At 40.3% G+C, this 18215-nt stretch overlaps 1 protein-coding gene across 7 annotated transcripts in view; it reads right to left on the bottom strand.

Annotated features, from left to right (window-relative positions):
* Window positions 1-18215, bottom strand: part of GSDME (gasdermin E) — a 120077-nt gene that overhangs the window by 73777 nt on the left and 28085 nt on the right. For all 7 annotated transcript variants that reach the window (XR_003516399.2, XM_027573505.2, XM_027573502.2 and 4 more), the window contains exons 2-3: window positions 8437-8666; window positions 5538-5730 (exon numbers count right to left, since the gene is read on the bottom strand). Coding sequence is in view for 6 of the 7 variants with exons in the window: in XM_027573505.2 (XP_027429306.2) it covers window positions 5538-5730; window positions 8437-8647 (404 nt within the window). In the remaining variant the exon portion in view is untranslated. The remainder of the gene's footprint in view (window positions 1-5537; window positions 5731-8436; window positions 8667-18215) is intronic.

Here is an 18215-nt window from a genome sequence, read left to right on the forward strand (position 1 = left end):
CACAGAGAAAGGAAAATAAAGACTATGACTGTCACAGAAAGAGGTGGCTGTCCCTTCCACCCGATGTCACCAGAGAGAGCTTAAAGTTCTCTGACCAAAAGGGGATTCCTGCCAGAGTCTTGGAGTCCTACGAAGTACCGGGAGGCAGTGAATAATGGCCAAGGTCTTTCAAGTCCATTTAGCACTGGCGGTTAGTTACAGACTGCAGTTGCCTCAGCATTCTCAAGGTCTATACAAAAATCCACGCACTAAATGCTTGATACATGACTTTTATGGTAGTATTTACTCATTAATTTTTTAAACATAATTTTGTTCAATGAGTGAATGTATTTTATATTTCATATAATCCTAAGAATGTTGGAAAAGTGAGAATAAACCACCTATACCTAAATGCAAGTGAGTTTTCTCTTTATTTGGAGTTGCATTTTCTGTTTTAAAAGAAAAAGAGTAAAAAAAAGAAAAAGTGATAAAATTACACAGGAAAACACACATATGTACAAACTGAAACATCAGCTCTCACAAGGATGATTGCAATCACCACTCAACTGGACTCCCTGCTTCCACTTATCTATTCTCCTCTCAAACCAGCAGCCAGAATGATCCCTCTAAAAAATAAGTCCCACATGCCACTTCCCATCTCACTCTGAATAAAAGCTAAAGCCTTTACAGCGGACTGCAAGTCCCTGTAGGACCTGCCATCCACTCCTTTTACCCCCTCAGGCCTCCCCTTCTCCTGCCCAGCTTACTTACTCCAGCCACACTGACCCCTGCCCACAACACTCTTGCCTAGGATACCCCTACACTCGAATCTGTCCTCCCTCAAATCTTTGCACTGATGCCAACTTCCCTGCAATGCCTTCTCTGGCCACTTTTTTCAAATCATAAACCCCATTCCTAGCATGCCCTATCCCTCTTCTTGCTATATTTTTCTGACAATTCCCATCAACTTAGTATATACTTTACTAAGTTGTACATTTTTGTGTCTCTCCCCACTAGAATGTACAGCAGAAGTGTTGGCATTTTGTTCACTGCAGCATCCCAAGCATGAGGAACAGTACATGGCACATATAGGCACTCAACAAAATTTTTATTGACTGTTCAATAAACATAAGGTAAAAATAATGAGTTACACCAGGTAAAATGTATTTACTACAAGCTAAGCAATGAATAACTATGGGGTTTTCTTCAAGATTTCAAAGTTGAAAACCAGCTCTTCTGCTAAAGCCCCTAATTTGCTTTCTTCTTTCCTAATCAGAAAGCTAGCAGGAGCCAGAGGGGAATGTCATTTTCTTGCTTCTGATATCAATATTCAAAAATGTAAGACATAGCATTCTCCCTGTTGGCATTTTATAAACAGCAAATTTTTTTAAAAAGTATATATTTGCCTGAAGTAACATCCTTTTAGAGTGCTTCCCTTAAATGTAAACGGACTAAATTTTCCAATAAAAATGCAAAGAGTGGCTGAATGGATTAAAGACAAAAAAAACACCCGAGACCCATCTATATGCTGCCTACAAGAGATTCACTTAAGATGTAAAGACACACAAACTGACAGTGAAGGGTTGGAAAAAGATATTGCATGTAGATGGAAACCAAAAGAAAGCTAGGCTGGCTATACTTACAGCAGACAAAAAAGACTTTAAAACAAAGACTGTAATAAAAAAACAAAGAAGAGGGGCACCTGGGTGGCTCAGTCGTCAAGCATCTGCCTTCGGCTCGGGTCATGGTCCCAGGGTCCTGGGATCTAGCCCTGCATCGGGCTCCCTGCTCAGCGGGAAGCCTGCTTCTCCCTCTCCCACTCCCCCTGCTTGTGTTCCCTCTATCACTGTCTCTGTCAAATAAATAAATAAAATCTTTTTTAAAAAAATCCAAAAGCCTTATCTCTAAGATTAGGACAAGACAAGGATGCTCACTCTCTCTACTTTATTCAACATAATATTGGAAATCCTAGCCAGAGTAATTAGGCAAGAAGAAGAAATAAAATGCAACCACACAGGAAAGGAAAAAGTGAAACTATCATTATTTGCGTGTGATATGACATTACAAATAGAAAATCGTAAAAACCCCACCAAAAAACTGTTGGAACTAATAAAGAAATTCTGTAAAATTCCAGGATACAAAATCAATATGCAAAAATCTGTTGAATTTCTATACACTGATATGAACATTCAAAAAGAGAAATTAAGAAAATAATTCCATTTATAACTGCATCAAAAAGAATAAAATACCTAAGAATAAACTTAACCAAAGACATGAATATTCTGTACACTGAAAACTGTACAACCCTGATAAAAATAAATTGAAAAACAAATAAATAATAAGATATTCCATGCTCATGGATTAGAATATCACTAAAATGTCCCTACTATCCAAAACAATCTACAGACTGAATGTAATTCCCATTAAAATTCAAATGCATTGTGACTCCTGGGTGGCTCAGTTGGTTAAGCGTCTGCCTTCAGCTCAGGTCATGATCCCAGGGTCCTGGGATTGAGTCCCATTTTGGGCTCCCTGCTCAGCAGGGAATCTGCTTCTCCCTCTCCCTCTCTCTCCTCCCCTCTGCTCATGTTCTGTCTCTCTCAATCTCTCTATAAAATAAATAAATAAAATCTTTTAAAAAAATTCCAATGCATTTTTCACAGAAAGGAAAAACTCTAAAAATTCTAAAATTTGAATGGAACCACAAAAATCCCTGAGTAGCCAAAGCAATCTTGAGAACGAAGAACAAAACTGGAGGCATCACACTGTCTTACTTCAAACTATATTACAAAACTACACTAATCAAAACAGTAAGATTTGGACATAAAAACAGACATATAGATCAATGGAACAGAATAGAGTCCAGAAATAAAACCATGCACATACGGTCATTTAATGACAAAGGAGTCAAGAATATAAAATGGGGAAAGGACAGTCTCTTCAATAAATGGTATTAGAAAAACTGGATAGCCACATGCAAAAGAATGAAACTGGCCCACCATCTTACACCATCCACAAAAATTAATTCAAAGTGGATTAGGGCGCCTGGGTGGCTCAGTTGGTTAAGCAACTGCCTTTGGCTCAGGTCATGATCCTGGAGTCCCGGGATCGAGTCCCATATTGGGCTCCCTGCTCAGCGGGGAGTCTGCTTCTCCCTCTGACCCTCTTCCCTCTTGTGCTGTCTCTCATTCTCTCTCTCAAATAAATAAATAAAATCTTTAAAAAAAAAAAGTGGATTAAAGACTTTAATGTTACACCTGAAACCATAAAATTCCTAGAAGAAAGCATGGGTGGTAAGTTCTTAGACATCAGCCTTGGCAATGATTTTTTGAATCTGACACCAAAAGCAAAAGCAACAAAAGCAAAAATAGTAAGTGGGACTACATCAAACTAAAACACTTCTGCACAACAAAGGAAACCATCAACAAAATGAAAAGGCAACCTACTGGATGGGAAAAAATATTTGCAAATCATATATTTGATACAGAGTTTATAAAATATATAAAGAACTCCTACAATTCAATAGAAAAAAGAAATCAATTTTTAAAGTGGGCAGATCTGAAGAGACATTTTTCCAAGGAAGACATACAGATAGCCAATGGCTACATGAAAAGATGCTTGATATCACTCATCAAAGAAATGCAAATCAAAAGCACAATGAGCTATCACCTCCCACCTGTTAGAATAGCTAGTATCAAAAAGACAAGAAGTAATAGGAATTGGAGAGGATGTGGGAAAATGGGAACCCTTGGCTCTGTTGGTGGAATTATAAATTGGTGCAACCACTAAGGAAAACAGTATAAAGGTTCCTCAAAAAATTAAAATAGAACTACCATATGATCCAGAAATTTCACTTCTGGGTATTTATGCAAAGTATTTAAACATTTACTCAAAAAGATTTGCACCCCCATGTTCACTGCAGCATTATTTAGAATAACCAAAATATAGACACAATCTAAGTGTCCACAGATAGATGAATGGATAAAGAAATATGGCGTATATATGTTATATTGTGACTTATAGTAAGAAATATATATTTGGTCTTCAACCCAGTTCTTGGCATGGAACTTCTGACCCTTGGAATTTCCTGTGATAAGAGCAATAAAGGTGTCTTTTGTTATGTTAATGAGGTGACTTCTGGAAAGCCCTTAGGTAACCTAAAGATGGGGGCTGTTGTCCTGGGAGCCAACCAGGTAATTAGAAGGTTTTAACTTTCAGTACTTCCTCCCCAACCTCTAGGGAAGGAAGAGGGGCTGGAGGTTGAATCAATCACCAATGGTCCGTGATGATTTAATCAATTGCGACTATGTGATAAAGCCTCCATAAAAACCCAAAAAGACAGGGTTCAGAGAGTTTCTGGATTGGTGAACACATGAAGATTTGGAAAGAGTGGTGACCTGGAGAAAGCAGGAGGCCCATACCCTGCCCCATGCATCTCCTCCACCTAGCTGTTCCTGAGTTATATCCTTTTATAATAAAACAGTGATCTACCATGTAAAATGTTTCATATTTCAAATTAATTGAACTCAAGGAGGGGATCACGGGAATCTGATTTTTAGTCAGTTGGTCAGAAGTACAGTTAACAACCTGGACTTGTAAAGGGCATCTGAAATCCAAGGAGGGGGTCGTGGGAACCTCCAATCTGTGGCGCCCGTAGTCAGAAGCACAAGGAACAGCCTGGGCTTGCTGCTGGCATCCGACACAGAGTAAGGGCTGAGGACAGTCTTTTTAGGACTGAGCCCTTACCCTGTGAATCTGATACTATCTTTATGTAGACAGTATCATCAGGGAGTTGAATTCTCAGACACTGCTGGAATTGGGTCAGGAACCTAATTTAATGCATATACAATGGAATATTATTCAGCCACATAAAAGAAGGAAATCTTGCCATTTGGGACAACATGGATGGAGCTTGAGGGGATTATGCTAAGTGAAATAAGTCACACAGAGAAAGACAGAAAGAGCCCAATCTCACGTATATATGGAATCAAAACGAACAAACGAGCTCATGGATTCAGAGACCAGATTAGTGGTTGCCAGAGTGGAGGGTAGGGGTACATGAATGGGTAAAGACCAAAAGGTAAAAACTTCCTGTTATGAAATAAGTCCTAGGGATGTAATGTACAGTACACTGACTATAGTTAATAATACTGTATTTCATGTTTGAAAGTTGCCGAGAGAATAAATTTTAAAAGTTCTCATCACAAGAAAAAACATATTTGCAACTATGTATGGTGATAGATGCTAACTAAACTTACTGTGGTGATCATCTTGCAATAGGCACAAATAACAAATTATGTTGTGCACCTGAAACTAATACATTATATGTCAATTACACCTCAGTCAAAAAAAGAAAAATACGTCTCCCCACTCAAGCTAAGAACAATCAAGAAATTCCAGGCTAAAGTACGAGCTCTATAAAGTTTCAGCACAACATTCAATCATGTTTGCTTTTGGGCAAAGTTCCCATCTGTTGCCCTTTTTACAAAGGTCCAACTGAATGACCTTTAAAGGTGATACATGCCAAAATCCAAAATGCCAAACAGAATTCTCATTACCTCTCAGTGGAGTCTCTGATGAGCTGCTGCAGGTCCACCTCCTGCTTCCTCAGGTTTCCAAAAGAAGACTGACTTTCCACCAGTCCTTTGCCTCCAACATTCAGCTTGACCTTCCCTAGGGCCGTCTCGATGGTCCCACTCATGTGGTTTTGAAACTTGCTCTCATATTTCACAAAGTCTGACTCCATGACCACTGGACGGAATGAGACATGCAAAGGCGTCTGATGATGATATGGCCACCTAGCTGCCTTAGGCCATCTACCTTCCCAATCCTGTGGAAATCCACGGGAAACATGAAGTTCACACTCAAAATGGAGAGCCGGCAGCCATGCTCTGTGTATGTTCTAAAGAAAATGGAGCTGGCCCACTGAGGTACTGACTGAGAGCATGACAGGACTCGTGGCCAGGGGCTCTACTTGGTGCTCTTGGTTTTTTGTCTTTCAATTCCAATATATACATATGTAGACAGGTGCACCAAAAGTATCAGGACAGTTTAACAAATAATTTTAAAGAAAGCCTCCTGGGGCCCATGGCTGGCTCAGTCGGAAGAGGACACAACTCTTGATCTCAGGGTTGTGAGTTTTAGCCCCACATTGGGTGTAGAGATTACTTAAAAATAAATAAGTAAATAAACTTTAAAGCAAGCATCCGTTTAACCACTATCCAGATAAAATACATCTTTTTAATTTTTTTAAATAGAATATTTTCAGTGTGTGCTTTTTCAGGGTGAAGACTGTAAAGGGACTTCATGAGGATGACACCTAAACAGAGTGAAAATAGCAGCTCTGCTCATGACCCATGTTCGAGGGGTCTGCCTCACTCCGTATCTGGCAGGTCAGCCACATGGAGCTTGGGCATCTTCCCTTCCCACCCACCAGTCCTGGAGAACATTCCCTTGGCCTTCATTACCATCTCTATGAAAAAATTTCCTTTCCCGTACTTACCTGTTTATTATTTTTTTTATTTTTTATTTTTTTTTAGAGAGAGAGCGTGGGTGGAGGGAGGGAGATGCAGAGGGAGAGAGAATCTTAAGCAGGCTCCATCCCCAGCACAGGGCTCAACATGGGGCTGGATCTCACCACCTTGAGATCCTGACCTGAGCTGAAATCAAGAGTCTGATGCTTCACTGACTGAGCCACCCAGGCACCCCATGCTCACCTGTTTATATTGACCTCTACCCGGCCATTTAATTCCTTATCATACAATACCTTATCTCTACTCCTGATAAAGTCAGTGGGCATGCCTGCCCTCTCTCCTCTCTCTCTCTCTCTCTCAAACACCATCCTGGGATACACAAGCTCCAGACTCTCCACCCTTACTTTCTGGCTTCCCAGACTTAGGAAGATGCCACCCCCCACCAGGTATTCCAGCTTCAATCAAGTCCTCTGGGAATTACTACGTTCCTCATCTGGTCACATCCAGGGGACTATCATATTGCCTTTAAGATCTGTCCTTCTTATGTGGACACTGAAGATAAATACCTGATGATCTCATTTCTGAATTGCCAGCCTTCTCTTATCTCCAGATTTCTACTGCTCTCATTTTTAATCCAACCAAATACCACCATAAAAATAGTGTCAGTCACTGTCATTTGATATAGCTACATTTAGGGCCTCTTAAGAACTTCACACTGGGCTTTTTCCATTTCCCTGACCCCAGGCTCTCCTGAGCTCCTGGTTGTACTTCTAAGGGATTCAAATCTGCCTATAGTCTGAAGGGCTTCTTTCCATCCACCCACTGCCCCCAACACCTGTATTTCCTTCACTTCAGTCAAGAAAACCATTCCTCAGCAAGGGTTAATAAGAATTAATCATCAATCACTATCTTTGCAATTTACAAAATAGAGAGTCATCTCTGTCACCACCACCAAAAATGAGACAACTGTGAAAATGCCCTCAATCCAAAGCCTTTTCCCATTTATATCTTGTGGAATACAAACACTTTCGGAAATGCTTTGGGAAGTAGCATAGAGCACTTGTTAAGAGCTCAAGATCTTAGTCACTATTCTAATATTCCTACCTATAAGAACTTGTTAACATTCATCTCCCTGAACCTTGGTTTTCTCAGATGTAATCTGGAGAGAATACCTTCCTGATGAATTCTCTTACAAGATGATGTATGTAAATCATATAACACAGAGCCAGGCACATAGCAAGTGCTCACTCTATCCACTGGGCTTAGGCCAGAACAATGTCATTTTCTGATAAAAGGAATAGTCCTAGGTTGTACAAAGTGCTACACAGATAGAATTTTTCTTTCTTTACCTAGAGAAAACTCTAGCTATTTCTGGACCAGCTTGGAAAGCCTGCCCTGCTCTCCCCAGAAAGCTTCCTTATTTGAGTAATAAAACTTTTCACACCCTCCTGATGGCTATGTGGCATCATCAACCGCAACACTAAACCAGATTTTGGGTGGTAGATCCACCCTACCTATGCTAAGTGGCCACAACACTTAAAATGGGCATGTCTTACTTTTGTACTCAAAACTGCAATGTTATTTTTTTTAATTAAGCTATAACTTCTCATGTCTGGCCTGTAGAATTTTGTTCATTTAAGAAAAGGATATGCCTTGAGGCACCTGTGTGGCTCAGCGTTGGACTCTTGATTTCAGCTCAGGTCATGATTTCAGGACTGTGGAATCGAGACTCACCTTGGGCACCATGCTCAGCAGAGAGTCTGCTTGAGATTCTCTCTCTTCCTCTCTCTCTCTCTGCCCCTCCCCTCCAAAATAAATAAAATCTTAAAAAAAAAAAAAAAGGATATGTCTTTAAGAGTGTGTGCAAAGAAACAGAATTCATGGTAAGGTCTCACCTTACAATCAATCACTCAAGACAGCATGTACCTAGAAGATGAATCGTCTTTTCTGGGACTAACTGTAGACTATATCCAAAGAAACCTACCTGGACTCAGAAATTGGTCTTCTCTGAGTACATCTCCAAGGGTGACAGATAAAAACTGGTACTTGGGTCTCTGCCAGCACCACAATCTCTTTTTTTTGGTCACCAGACTCAGAAGTTGTAACTTATCAGAGTCATTCAAGTTTGATACTGCAGTCAGGTTACCTCCGGCATCAACTTCTTTAAGAAAATTCCTTGTTGCTTTGGCAAACATTATGAGAGCTCCAAATTACCTGAATAAAAAAAACAAAATAGTTACCCCCAAATTAAATAAGATGTTATTATTTCATTTTTTTTTCTAAAAGTGCCTTATTTTTCCTTTGTGTCAATCACTACACATGAAAGAATACCTTTTCCTTAGAAAACCCTCTAGTGTGGGTTCAGCTGATGACAAAGAAATCAAATTGAAATACTGAGAGTATGTAAGTCTAGATAGATTAAGTTAAGCTTCAGACACAAATAACCCCCAAATATTAGTGGCTTATACCAAGAAAGGTATATTTATTGGTCACAGTCTGTCTGGCAGAGGAGGACAGGAGAGTTTTTCTCATCATAGTCATTCAAGGATCCAGACTGAAAGGACAGCCACCATCCAACATGAAAGAGTTCTGGAAAGTCTCACACCAGCAATTAAATGCTCTGGCCCAAAATTCACACATATCAAGTCCACTCACAATTTGTCACAGTAATCATATGGCCTCAGCCAGCCAGAATGGTCAGGAAATACAATTGTACCATGTATCTAACAGGTAGAGACCTGAGAATATTTGTTGACCCACCTACTGACTACCCTAATTTGTAACATACAAAGATATGACCACTTCCTAAAGGGCAATGTGCTTTTTCTCCACACTGTATGATTTCCCCTATTCAAATGCAAAAGTAACTATTACTTTTTAATCCAGAAATGAAGACTAGTCACTCCTCAGCTGTAGGGAAAAAGAAGAAACACACTGGAAGATATAAAATACTGAAGAACTAGCTAAAGCCAGATTCCTATCTCATGCTGTACGCAAGAGCAAATTCTCAATGGATTAAAAGGTTTTTTTGAGGAAAAAAAATGAAACCAAAAAAGTACTAGAAAAAAAAATACAGATAAATATTTGTTCAACTGTAGGATGAGAAAGGCCTTTAGGAAGACAAATGGCAAATTGAGAAAAAACTTATAATATTTATAACAAAGAACTAGAATACTTAATATATAAAAAAATCTTTCACAAATTGTTTTTAAAACACAGTAATAGAAATATGGGCAAAGGTTATAAACAATTCACAATATATAAACTGCACCTAGCCTACACACACACACACGAATATATACATATGTGCAAACACACAAGCACACACATATATAGTCATTACTCAAAAAAAAGCACAAGTGAAATAAGATTTTTTTTTTAAATTATCCATGGTCAAAGATTAAACAGCTAATGGACAAGAAATGTGTTTTATTTGTATTTGTACCCTGGTGTCTGGCAGTCATAGAGATATAAAAACACAGTTTGAGAGGTGGGAGTAGTCTTAGACATTAACTAGTTCAACCCACTTGCTTTATTTTTTTGTTTGTTTTTGTTTATTTTTTAAATTTTATTTATCTATTTAAATTCAATTAATTAGCATATAGTGTATTATTGGCTTCAGAGGTAGAGGTCAGTGATTCATCAGTCTTATATAACACCCAGTGCTCATTATATCACGTGCCCTCCTTAATGTCCATCATCCAGTTACCCCATTCCTCCACCTACCTCCCCTCCAGCAACCCTCAGTTTGTTTCCCATAGTTAAGAGTCTCTTCTGGTTTGTCTCCCTCTCTAATGACTTCACATTCAGTTTTCCCTCCCTTCCCTTAAGATCCTCTGTTTTGTCTCTTAAATTCCATATATGAGTGAAATCATCATAATCGTCTTTCTCTGACTGACTGATTTCACTTAGCATAATACCGTCTAGTTCTATCCATGTCACTGCAAATGCTAAGGTATCATATTTTTTGATGGCTGAGTAATATTCCATTGTGTATATATACTACATCTTCTTTACCCATTCATCTGTTGAAGGACATCTGGGCTCTTTCCACGTTTTGGCTATTGTGGACATTGCTGCTATAAACATTGGCGTGCAGGTGCCCCTTTGACTCACTATGTTTGTAACCTTTGGGGTAAATGCCTAGTAGTGCAGTTGCTGGGTTGTAGGGTAGTTCTATTTTTTTTTTAATATTTTATTTATTTATTTGAGACAGACAGAGAGAGAAACAGCATGAGAGGGGAGAGGGTCAGAGGGAGAAGCAGGCTCCCCACTGAGCCAGAAGCCCGATGTGGGACTCGATCCCAGGACTCCGGGATCATGACCTGAGCCAAAGGCAGTGGCTTAACCAACTGAGCCACCCAGGTGCCCTGGGTAGTTCTATTTTTAACTCTTTGACAAACCTCCATACTGTTTTCCAGAGTGGCTATACAAGTTTGCACTACCACAAGCAGTGTAAGAGAGTCCCCCTTTCTCCGCATCCTCGCAGAGGACGAAACAAAGTTGTTTCCTGACTTTGTTAATTTTAGCCATTCTGACTGGTGTGAGGTGGTATCTCACTGTGGTTTTGATTTGTATTTCCCTGATGCGAAGTGATGTTAAGCATTTTAAAAACAAATACTGTTAAAATGTCTATGATACCCAAAGCAATCTACACATCCAATGCAATCCCTATCAAAATATCATCAACATTTTTCAAAGAGCTGGAACAAATAATTCTAAAATTTGTATGGAACCAGAAAAGACCTGACTAGCCAAAGGAATGTTGAAAAAGAAAACCAAAGCTGGTGGCATCACAATTCCGGACATTAAGCTCTATTACAAAGCTGTCATCATCAAGGCAGTACGGTACTGGCACAAAAACAGACACATAGATCAATGGAACAGAATAGAGAGCCCAGAAATGGACCCTCAACTCTATGGTCAACTAAACTTTTTTTTTTTTTAAGATTTTATTTATTTATTTGACAGAGACAGAGAGACACAGCAAGAGTGGGAACACAAGCAGGGGGAGTGGGAGAGGGAGAAGCAGGCTTCCCGCCGAGTAGGGAGCCCAATGTGGGACTCAATCCCAGGACCCTGGGATCATGACCTGAGCTGAAGGCAGATGCTTAATGACTGAGCCACCCAGGCGCCCTATGGTCAACTAATCTTTGACAAAGCAGGAAAGAATATCCAATGGAAAAAAGACAGTCTCTTCAACAAATGGTGTTGGGAAAATTGGACAGCCACATGCAGAAGAATGAAACTGGACCACTCTTCACCACACACAAAAATAGACTCAAAATGGATGAAAGACCTAAATGTGAGACAGGAATCCATCAAAATCCTAGAGGAGAACAGGAGAACACAGGCAGCAACCTCTTTGACCTTGGCCGTAGCAACTTCTTGCTAGACAGGTCTTCAAAGGCAAGGGAAACAAAAGCAAAAATGAACCACTGGGAGGGATTTCATCAAGATAAAAAGCTTTTGCATAGCAAAGGAAACAGTCGAGAAAACCAAAAGACAGCCTACCAAATGGGAGAAGATATTTGCACGTGTCTTATCAGATAAAGGACTAATAACCAAAATCTACAAAGAACTTATCAAACTCAACATCCAAAAAACAAATAATCCAGTCAAGAAATGGAAAGAAATGAACAGACATCTCTCCAAAGAAGATGTACAAATGGCCAACAGACACAACCAACTTACTTTAACATGAACCTCCTCTAGGACATCAGAAAATGTTTGTCTTACTTATCACTAGTTCTTCTCTAACGTGCCTTTTCTTAGATTACTATTCTTGTATATTAACAATAAGAATAAACATTTAAGGAAGGGATTCTAAAACATAAAAAGTTCCTTTCTTATTTGAGAGAGAGCGCTTGTGTGTGCAAGCAGAGGGAGGGGCAGATGGGGAGGGAAAGGGAGAGAGAATCTGAAGCAGACTGCACACCAAGGACAGAACCCAATACAGGGCTCAATCCCACGACCTCAAGATCATGACCTGAGCTGAAACCACGAGTCAGCTGCTTGAATGACTGAGGCACCCAGGCACCCCTAAAAAGTTCCTTTCTGATCAACAGTGAACTGTAAAGAAGGAAAACTATGTATGCTCAAATTCTCATCTCTAAAGCATCTCTCACTATACTAAGCTTCTTACATGTGATGGAGCACTCATTCATTTATCAAAACATTTACATAAATCATTAGTTATCCTTAAGTACCTACTCTACATTGGTGCTGTGTTTAAGCACTTAGGATACTGATAGAAAAAGTCATCTCTATACAGATAGCCAACAAACACATGAAAAGATGCTCAACATCATTCCTCATTAGGTAAATGCAAATCAAAACTATGAGATACCACCTCATACCAGTCAGAATGGCTAGAATCAAAAAGACAAGAAATAATAAGTGTTGATGAGGATGTGGAGAAAAAGAAACCCCCATGCACTGTTGGTGGGAATACAAATTGGCATAGCCTTTGTGGAAAACAGTATGGAGGTTCCTCAAAAAATTAAAAATAGAAATACTGAACAATCAGTAAACCCACTACTGGATACTTACCAAAAGAAAACAAAACACTGGGGCGCCTGGGTGGCTCAGTTGGTTAGGCGACTGCCTTCAGCTCAGGTCATGACCCTGGAGTCCGGGATTGGGTCCCACATCAGGCTCCCTGCTCAGCGGGGAGTCTGCTTCTCCCTCTGACCCTCCCCCCCTTCATGTGCTCTCTCTCTCTCTCATTCTCGCTCTCAAATAATCTTAAAAAACAAAACACTAATTTGAAAAGATATATGCACCCCTATGTCTATGGCAGCATCGTTTACAATAGCCAAGACATGGAAGCAACCCATGTATCCGACAGATGAACAGATAAAGAAGTGGTATATATATATGCAATGGAATATTACTCAGCCATAAAAGAGAATGAAATCTTGCCATTTGCAACAACATGGATGGACCTAGAGGGTATTATGCTAAGTGAAGTCAGGCAAAGACAAATATCATAGGATTTCCCTAATATATGGAATTGAAAAAAATATATAAAATGAATGAACAAACAAAAGTAGAAACAGATAAATAAATACAAAGAACTGATGGTTGCCAGAGAGGTGGGGTAGGGGGATGGGTGAAGGGGAGTGGATGGCACAGGCTTCCAGTTATGGGATAAGTCACAGGGATGAAAGGCATGGCATAGGGAATATAGTCAACAGTACTGTGATAGCCTTGTATGGTGACAGGTGGTAGCCATGCTTGTGGTGAGCGTAGGTACAGAGTTATCAGATCACTATGCTGTAGAGCTGAAACTAAGGTAACGTGTGTCAACTCAAAAACAGGCACACAGATCAATGGAAAAGAATAGAAAACCCAGAAATGGACCCACAACGCTAGGGTCAACTAATCAACAAACCAGTACAGAATATCCAATGGAAAAAAGACAGTCTCTTCAATTATTGGTGATGGGAAAACCAGACAGCCACATGCAGAAGAATGAAACTGGACCACTGCCTTACACCACACACAAAAACAAATTCAAAATGGATGAAAGACCTAAACGTGAGACTGGAAACCATCAAAATCCTAAAGGAGAACACAGGCCGCAACCTCTATGACCTTGGCCACAGCACCTTCTTACCAGACACATCTTCAAAGGCAAGGGAATCAAAAGCAAAAATGAACAATTGGGATTTCATCAAGATAAAAAGCTTCTGCACAGTGAAGGAAATAGTCAACAAAACTAAAAGGCAGCCTACGGAATGGGAGAAGATATTTGCAAACAACATATCTGATAAACGGTTAGTATCCAAAATCTATAAAGAACTTATTAAATTCAACACCCCAAAAAACAAATAATCTAGTTAAGAAATGGGCAGAAGACATGAATAGACACTTTTCCAAAGAAGACATCCAGATGGCTGACACATAAGAAGAAGCTCAACATCACTCAGCATCGGGGAAATACAAATCAAAACCATGATGAGATACCACCTCACACCTGTCAGAAAGGCTAAAATTGACAACACAGGAAACAACAGATGTTAGTGAGGATGCGAAGAAAGGAGAACGCTCTTGCACTGTTGGTGGGAATGCAAACTGGAGAACAGTATGGAGTTCCTCAAAAAGTTAAAAATAGAACTACCCTACGATGCAGCAATTGCACTACTAGTTATTTACCAAAAGAATACAAAAATACAGATTCGAAGGACTACACGCACCCCAATGTTTATAGCAGCATTATCAACAATAGCCAAACTATGGAGAGAGTCCAAATGTCCATCGACTGATGAATGGATAAAGGAAATGTGGTGTACACACACACACACACACACACACACACACACACACACACACACACACACACACACACACACACAGGAATTTTACTCAGCCATCAAAAAGAAAGAAATCTTGCCATTGCAGCAACATGGATGGAGCTAGAGTGTATTATGCTAAGTGAGATAAGTCAGTCAGAGAAAGACAAATACCATATGATTTCATTCATATGTGGAATTTAAGAAACAAAACAGGAACATAGGGGATGGGGGGAAAAAAAGGAGAGAGGGATACAAACCATAGGAGACTCTTAAAGACAGAGAACAAACTGAGGGTTGACAGAGGGAGGTGAGTGAAGGATGGGCTAGCTGAGCGATGGAGGACATTTGCTGTGATGAGCACTGTGTGCTGTATGTAAGTGGTGAATCACTGAATTCTACTCTGAAACCAATATAACACTGTATGTTAAAAAACTTAAATAAAAATTAAAAGCAAAAACCAAAAAACATAGTGTGTCAACTCTACTCCAGTAAATATATAAAGTAGGCTCTCTCCTTAATGAGCTACTAGTTAGGTGTCCAGATAGAGAAATAAACAATTAGGTTTTATGCTAGGTATTGACACAGATTGTTACAAGAAATGAACCAAGAAAAGGGCATCTAAATCCAACTGGAAAGAAGCATAGGGTCAGAGAAGTCTTCCTAAAGTAGGCAGCAACCAAGCTGCCTTTTGTGGGCTAAGCAGAAGTAAGCCGGCGCAGGAGGACCCTGGGGGTGCTCCAGCAGAAGAGCAGCTTTTATAAAAGCCCAGCATGTGCAGGGCGTGGTGGAAGGGTGGGAAAGATCGTGCCTGGCAAGATTTGTGACTGGCAAGCTCGTGATGGTCCACGAGACATCATTTTGTGTTAATAGGCCCATTGCCACTTCCTCGCTTTTCCAAGCTCTGAGACTGGTTCCTGCTTTGTTTCTAGAGTGGGGAAGGGCAAAGGACAGGGATGCGGAAGCCTCGGGCCAGGCCATGCAGTGCCTCCCCTGCTGGGCCCTGGGCAGCAAGAGCCTTCAGAGGGAGGGGCTGTATAGGGAATGATGCAATCAAAGCGGTCACTTAGCAAGATGTTCTGGAAGCAAAACAGGAAATCAGCTGGAAGGGAACAAGATTAGAGATGGACAACAAATGGTTATACTGAACTATGTCACATGCATAAGGATAGAAAAGATGATTTGGTGGTTTCCCCAGAACTCTGGTTGGATGTGAGAGCGGTGTTGAAAGAGACTCCCTAGGATGGCCTCCAGGTATCTCAGGTGTGGGCTGGCCAATGAGATGCCAGTTACCAAGAAAGGGAATTCAGGAGGAAGCAGGATGGTGGGAGATGGTAAGACAGTACCTGCTGAAAGTGTATGTAGGAGAGCGTGCAAGATTTATTTTGCGCAACACAGGGAAAGAACCTCTTTCACAAAATAAGGTCTCCCCAAGGACCTGTGGAAAGCCATCCTGCTTGTCCAAGAGAAGAACCACAGCAGAACCTGCCTCAGCGTTCCATTGGTAGCAGAATCTCTCTCTCTCTCTCTCTCTAAGATTTTATTTGAGAGAGCGAGCGAGCACAAGCAGGGGGAGGGGCAGGAAAGGGAGAAGCAGACTCGATGTGGGACTTGATCCTGGGACTCTGGGATCATGACCTGAGCTGAAGGCGGTCGCTTAACCAACTGAGCCACCCAGGCGCCCCAGAATCTCTGTTTTTATGGTTTCTATTCTTTTCTGGGACTACCTGAGAGGGACATCACTAACTTCCCTTCAGATTAAACAAATTTCTGAAGAAGACAGACTTGCCATTAAAAAACAACAAAACCCATCTGCTGTGGATGGCAAAGCCTTTGTAATGATGCTAATCCTCCGCAGAGGAATTAGAGGATAAAGAAAGGGAACTCCTAAATTAATTTTTAATTTTTTTCCATCTACCATCAGATACAGCCAATTTGCCTTCTTGACAGGGTAGTTTGCTTTAGAAGAGTTAATGCCGGTGGCTACTGGTTTATAGGTTAATTGAATCAGGCTTATTCAATCAAGGAACGCCGTTTATTCCTGTGAAGTTAAAGTTAGAGGTTTCTTTTATCTTATTATGTTTGAATACCTAATACATTACATGGCTCAAATATCTAAACAGTGTTTAAAAATACACACTGAGAAATCCCATTCCTACCCAGGTCCTACCTACTCTTTCCATGGCTCTCCCCTGTAGGTATCTCACCTTGGTGTTTCTTTATACAAATATAAGTTCAAAGGAGTCTGCACACTGTTTTGTATGTTACTTTTTGTCATGTAACAATATATCCTGGAGATCTTTCCATGTTAGTACATTCATCTTTGCAGCTGCATAATACTCCACCATGTGGCTACCCCACTGTTTGTCCTGTACTGCTGATTGCATAGGTTATTCCTACATTTTTTTTATTATAAAAATGCCACACTAAATACTCTTGAACATATGTCTTCTTCATACATGATCAAGAGAAACTGAAGGAAGATTCCTACAAGAGTGCTAGAGGTGCCTCGATGGTTCAGTCGGTTAAGCGTCTGCCTTCGGCTCAGGTCATGATCCCGGGGTCCTGAGACTGAGTCCCACGTTGGGCTCCCTGCTCGGCGGGGAGCCTGCTTCTCTTTCTCTCCCTCTGCCCCTCCCCACTGCTTGTTCTCTATCGCTCTCTCGCGCTCGCTCTCTCTCACCAATAAATAAAATCTTAAAAAAAAAAAAAAAGAAATTCCTTTAAAAAAAAGAGATTGCTAGACCAATGGGTAAACCCATCTGTAATTTTAGGGGTTGTACCATTTTGTAGTCTCACCAATAAGGTATGAAAAATCTCAGCAACAGAGTCTGTTATCAAACTTTTATATTTTTGTCAGTCTCGTAGGTGAGAAACAGTACCTCGGTATATTCTTAGGGTACGTTATTTTAACGTAAATCAAGCATCTTTTGTTTAAAGAATTTATTATTTTTCTTAACTGTTTGTGTCCTTAGTCCATTTTCTATTGGTTTTTTTATTCCTAGGAGGTTTTGATATAATAGAGGGATTAGCTAAAATATAGGCTAGAAATTTAACACAAGAGTTTATCATGTGGCATTGGAAGACAGTAAGTTGCCATACCATTCTCAAACATCTGAAGTAACTGCCTAGCCAGGAAAGATTAAATAATATGCCGAGGGCCAACTGAAGGATCTAGAACCCAAGTTGCCTGACACATACAAGCACAAGAAAGTCTCAATTAACCGTAAGTCAGACGTCAGATTCAAATTTCCAGTGTGTTCCAATCTGGACGTAGACAAAAATGGCCTCATGAGAGCTCTAGCTCAAATCACTCATGACCTAAGAATCCATTGCATTTCACAGCCATACCACAGATCCCCTCTCACACAGGGCCTTAAGAATCCCATTAGCTCAGTGGGGTTAAACAGGTGGTGGGGATTAAGGAGGGCACTTGCTGTGATGAGCACCAGGTGTTGTACAGAAG

This window comes from Zalophus californianus, chromosome 12, assembly GCF_009762305.2.
Source record: "Zalophus californianus isolate mZalCal1 chromosome 12, mZalCal1.pri.v2, whole genome shotgun sequence".
NCBI classification, from domain to species: domain Eukaryota; kingdom Metazoa; phylum Chordata; class Mammalia; order Carnivora; family Otariidae; genus Zalophus; species Zalophus californianus.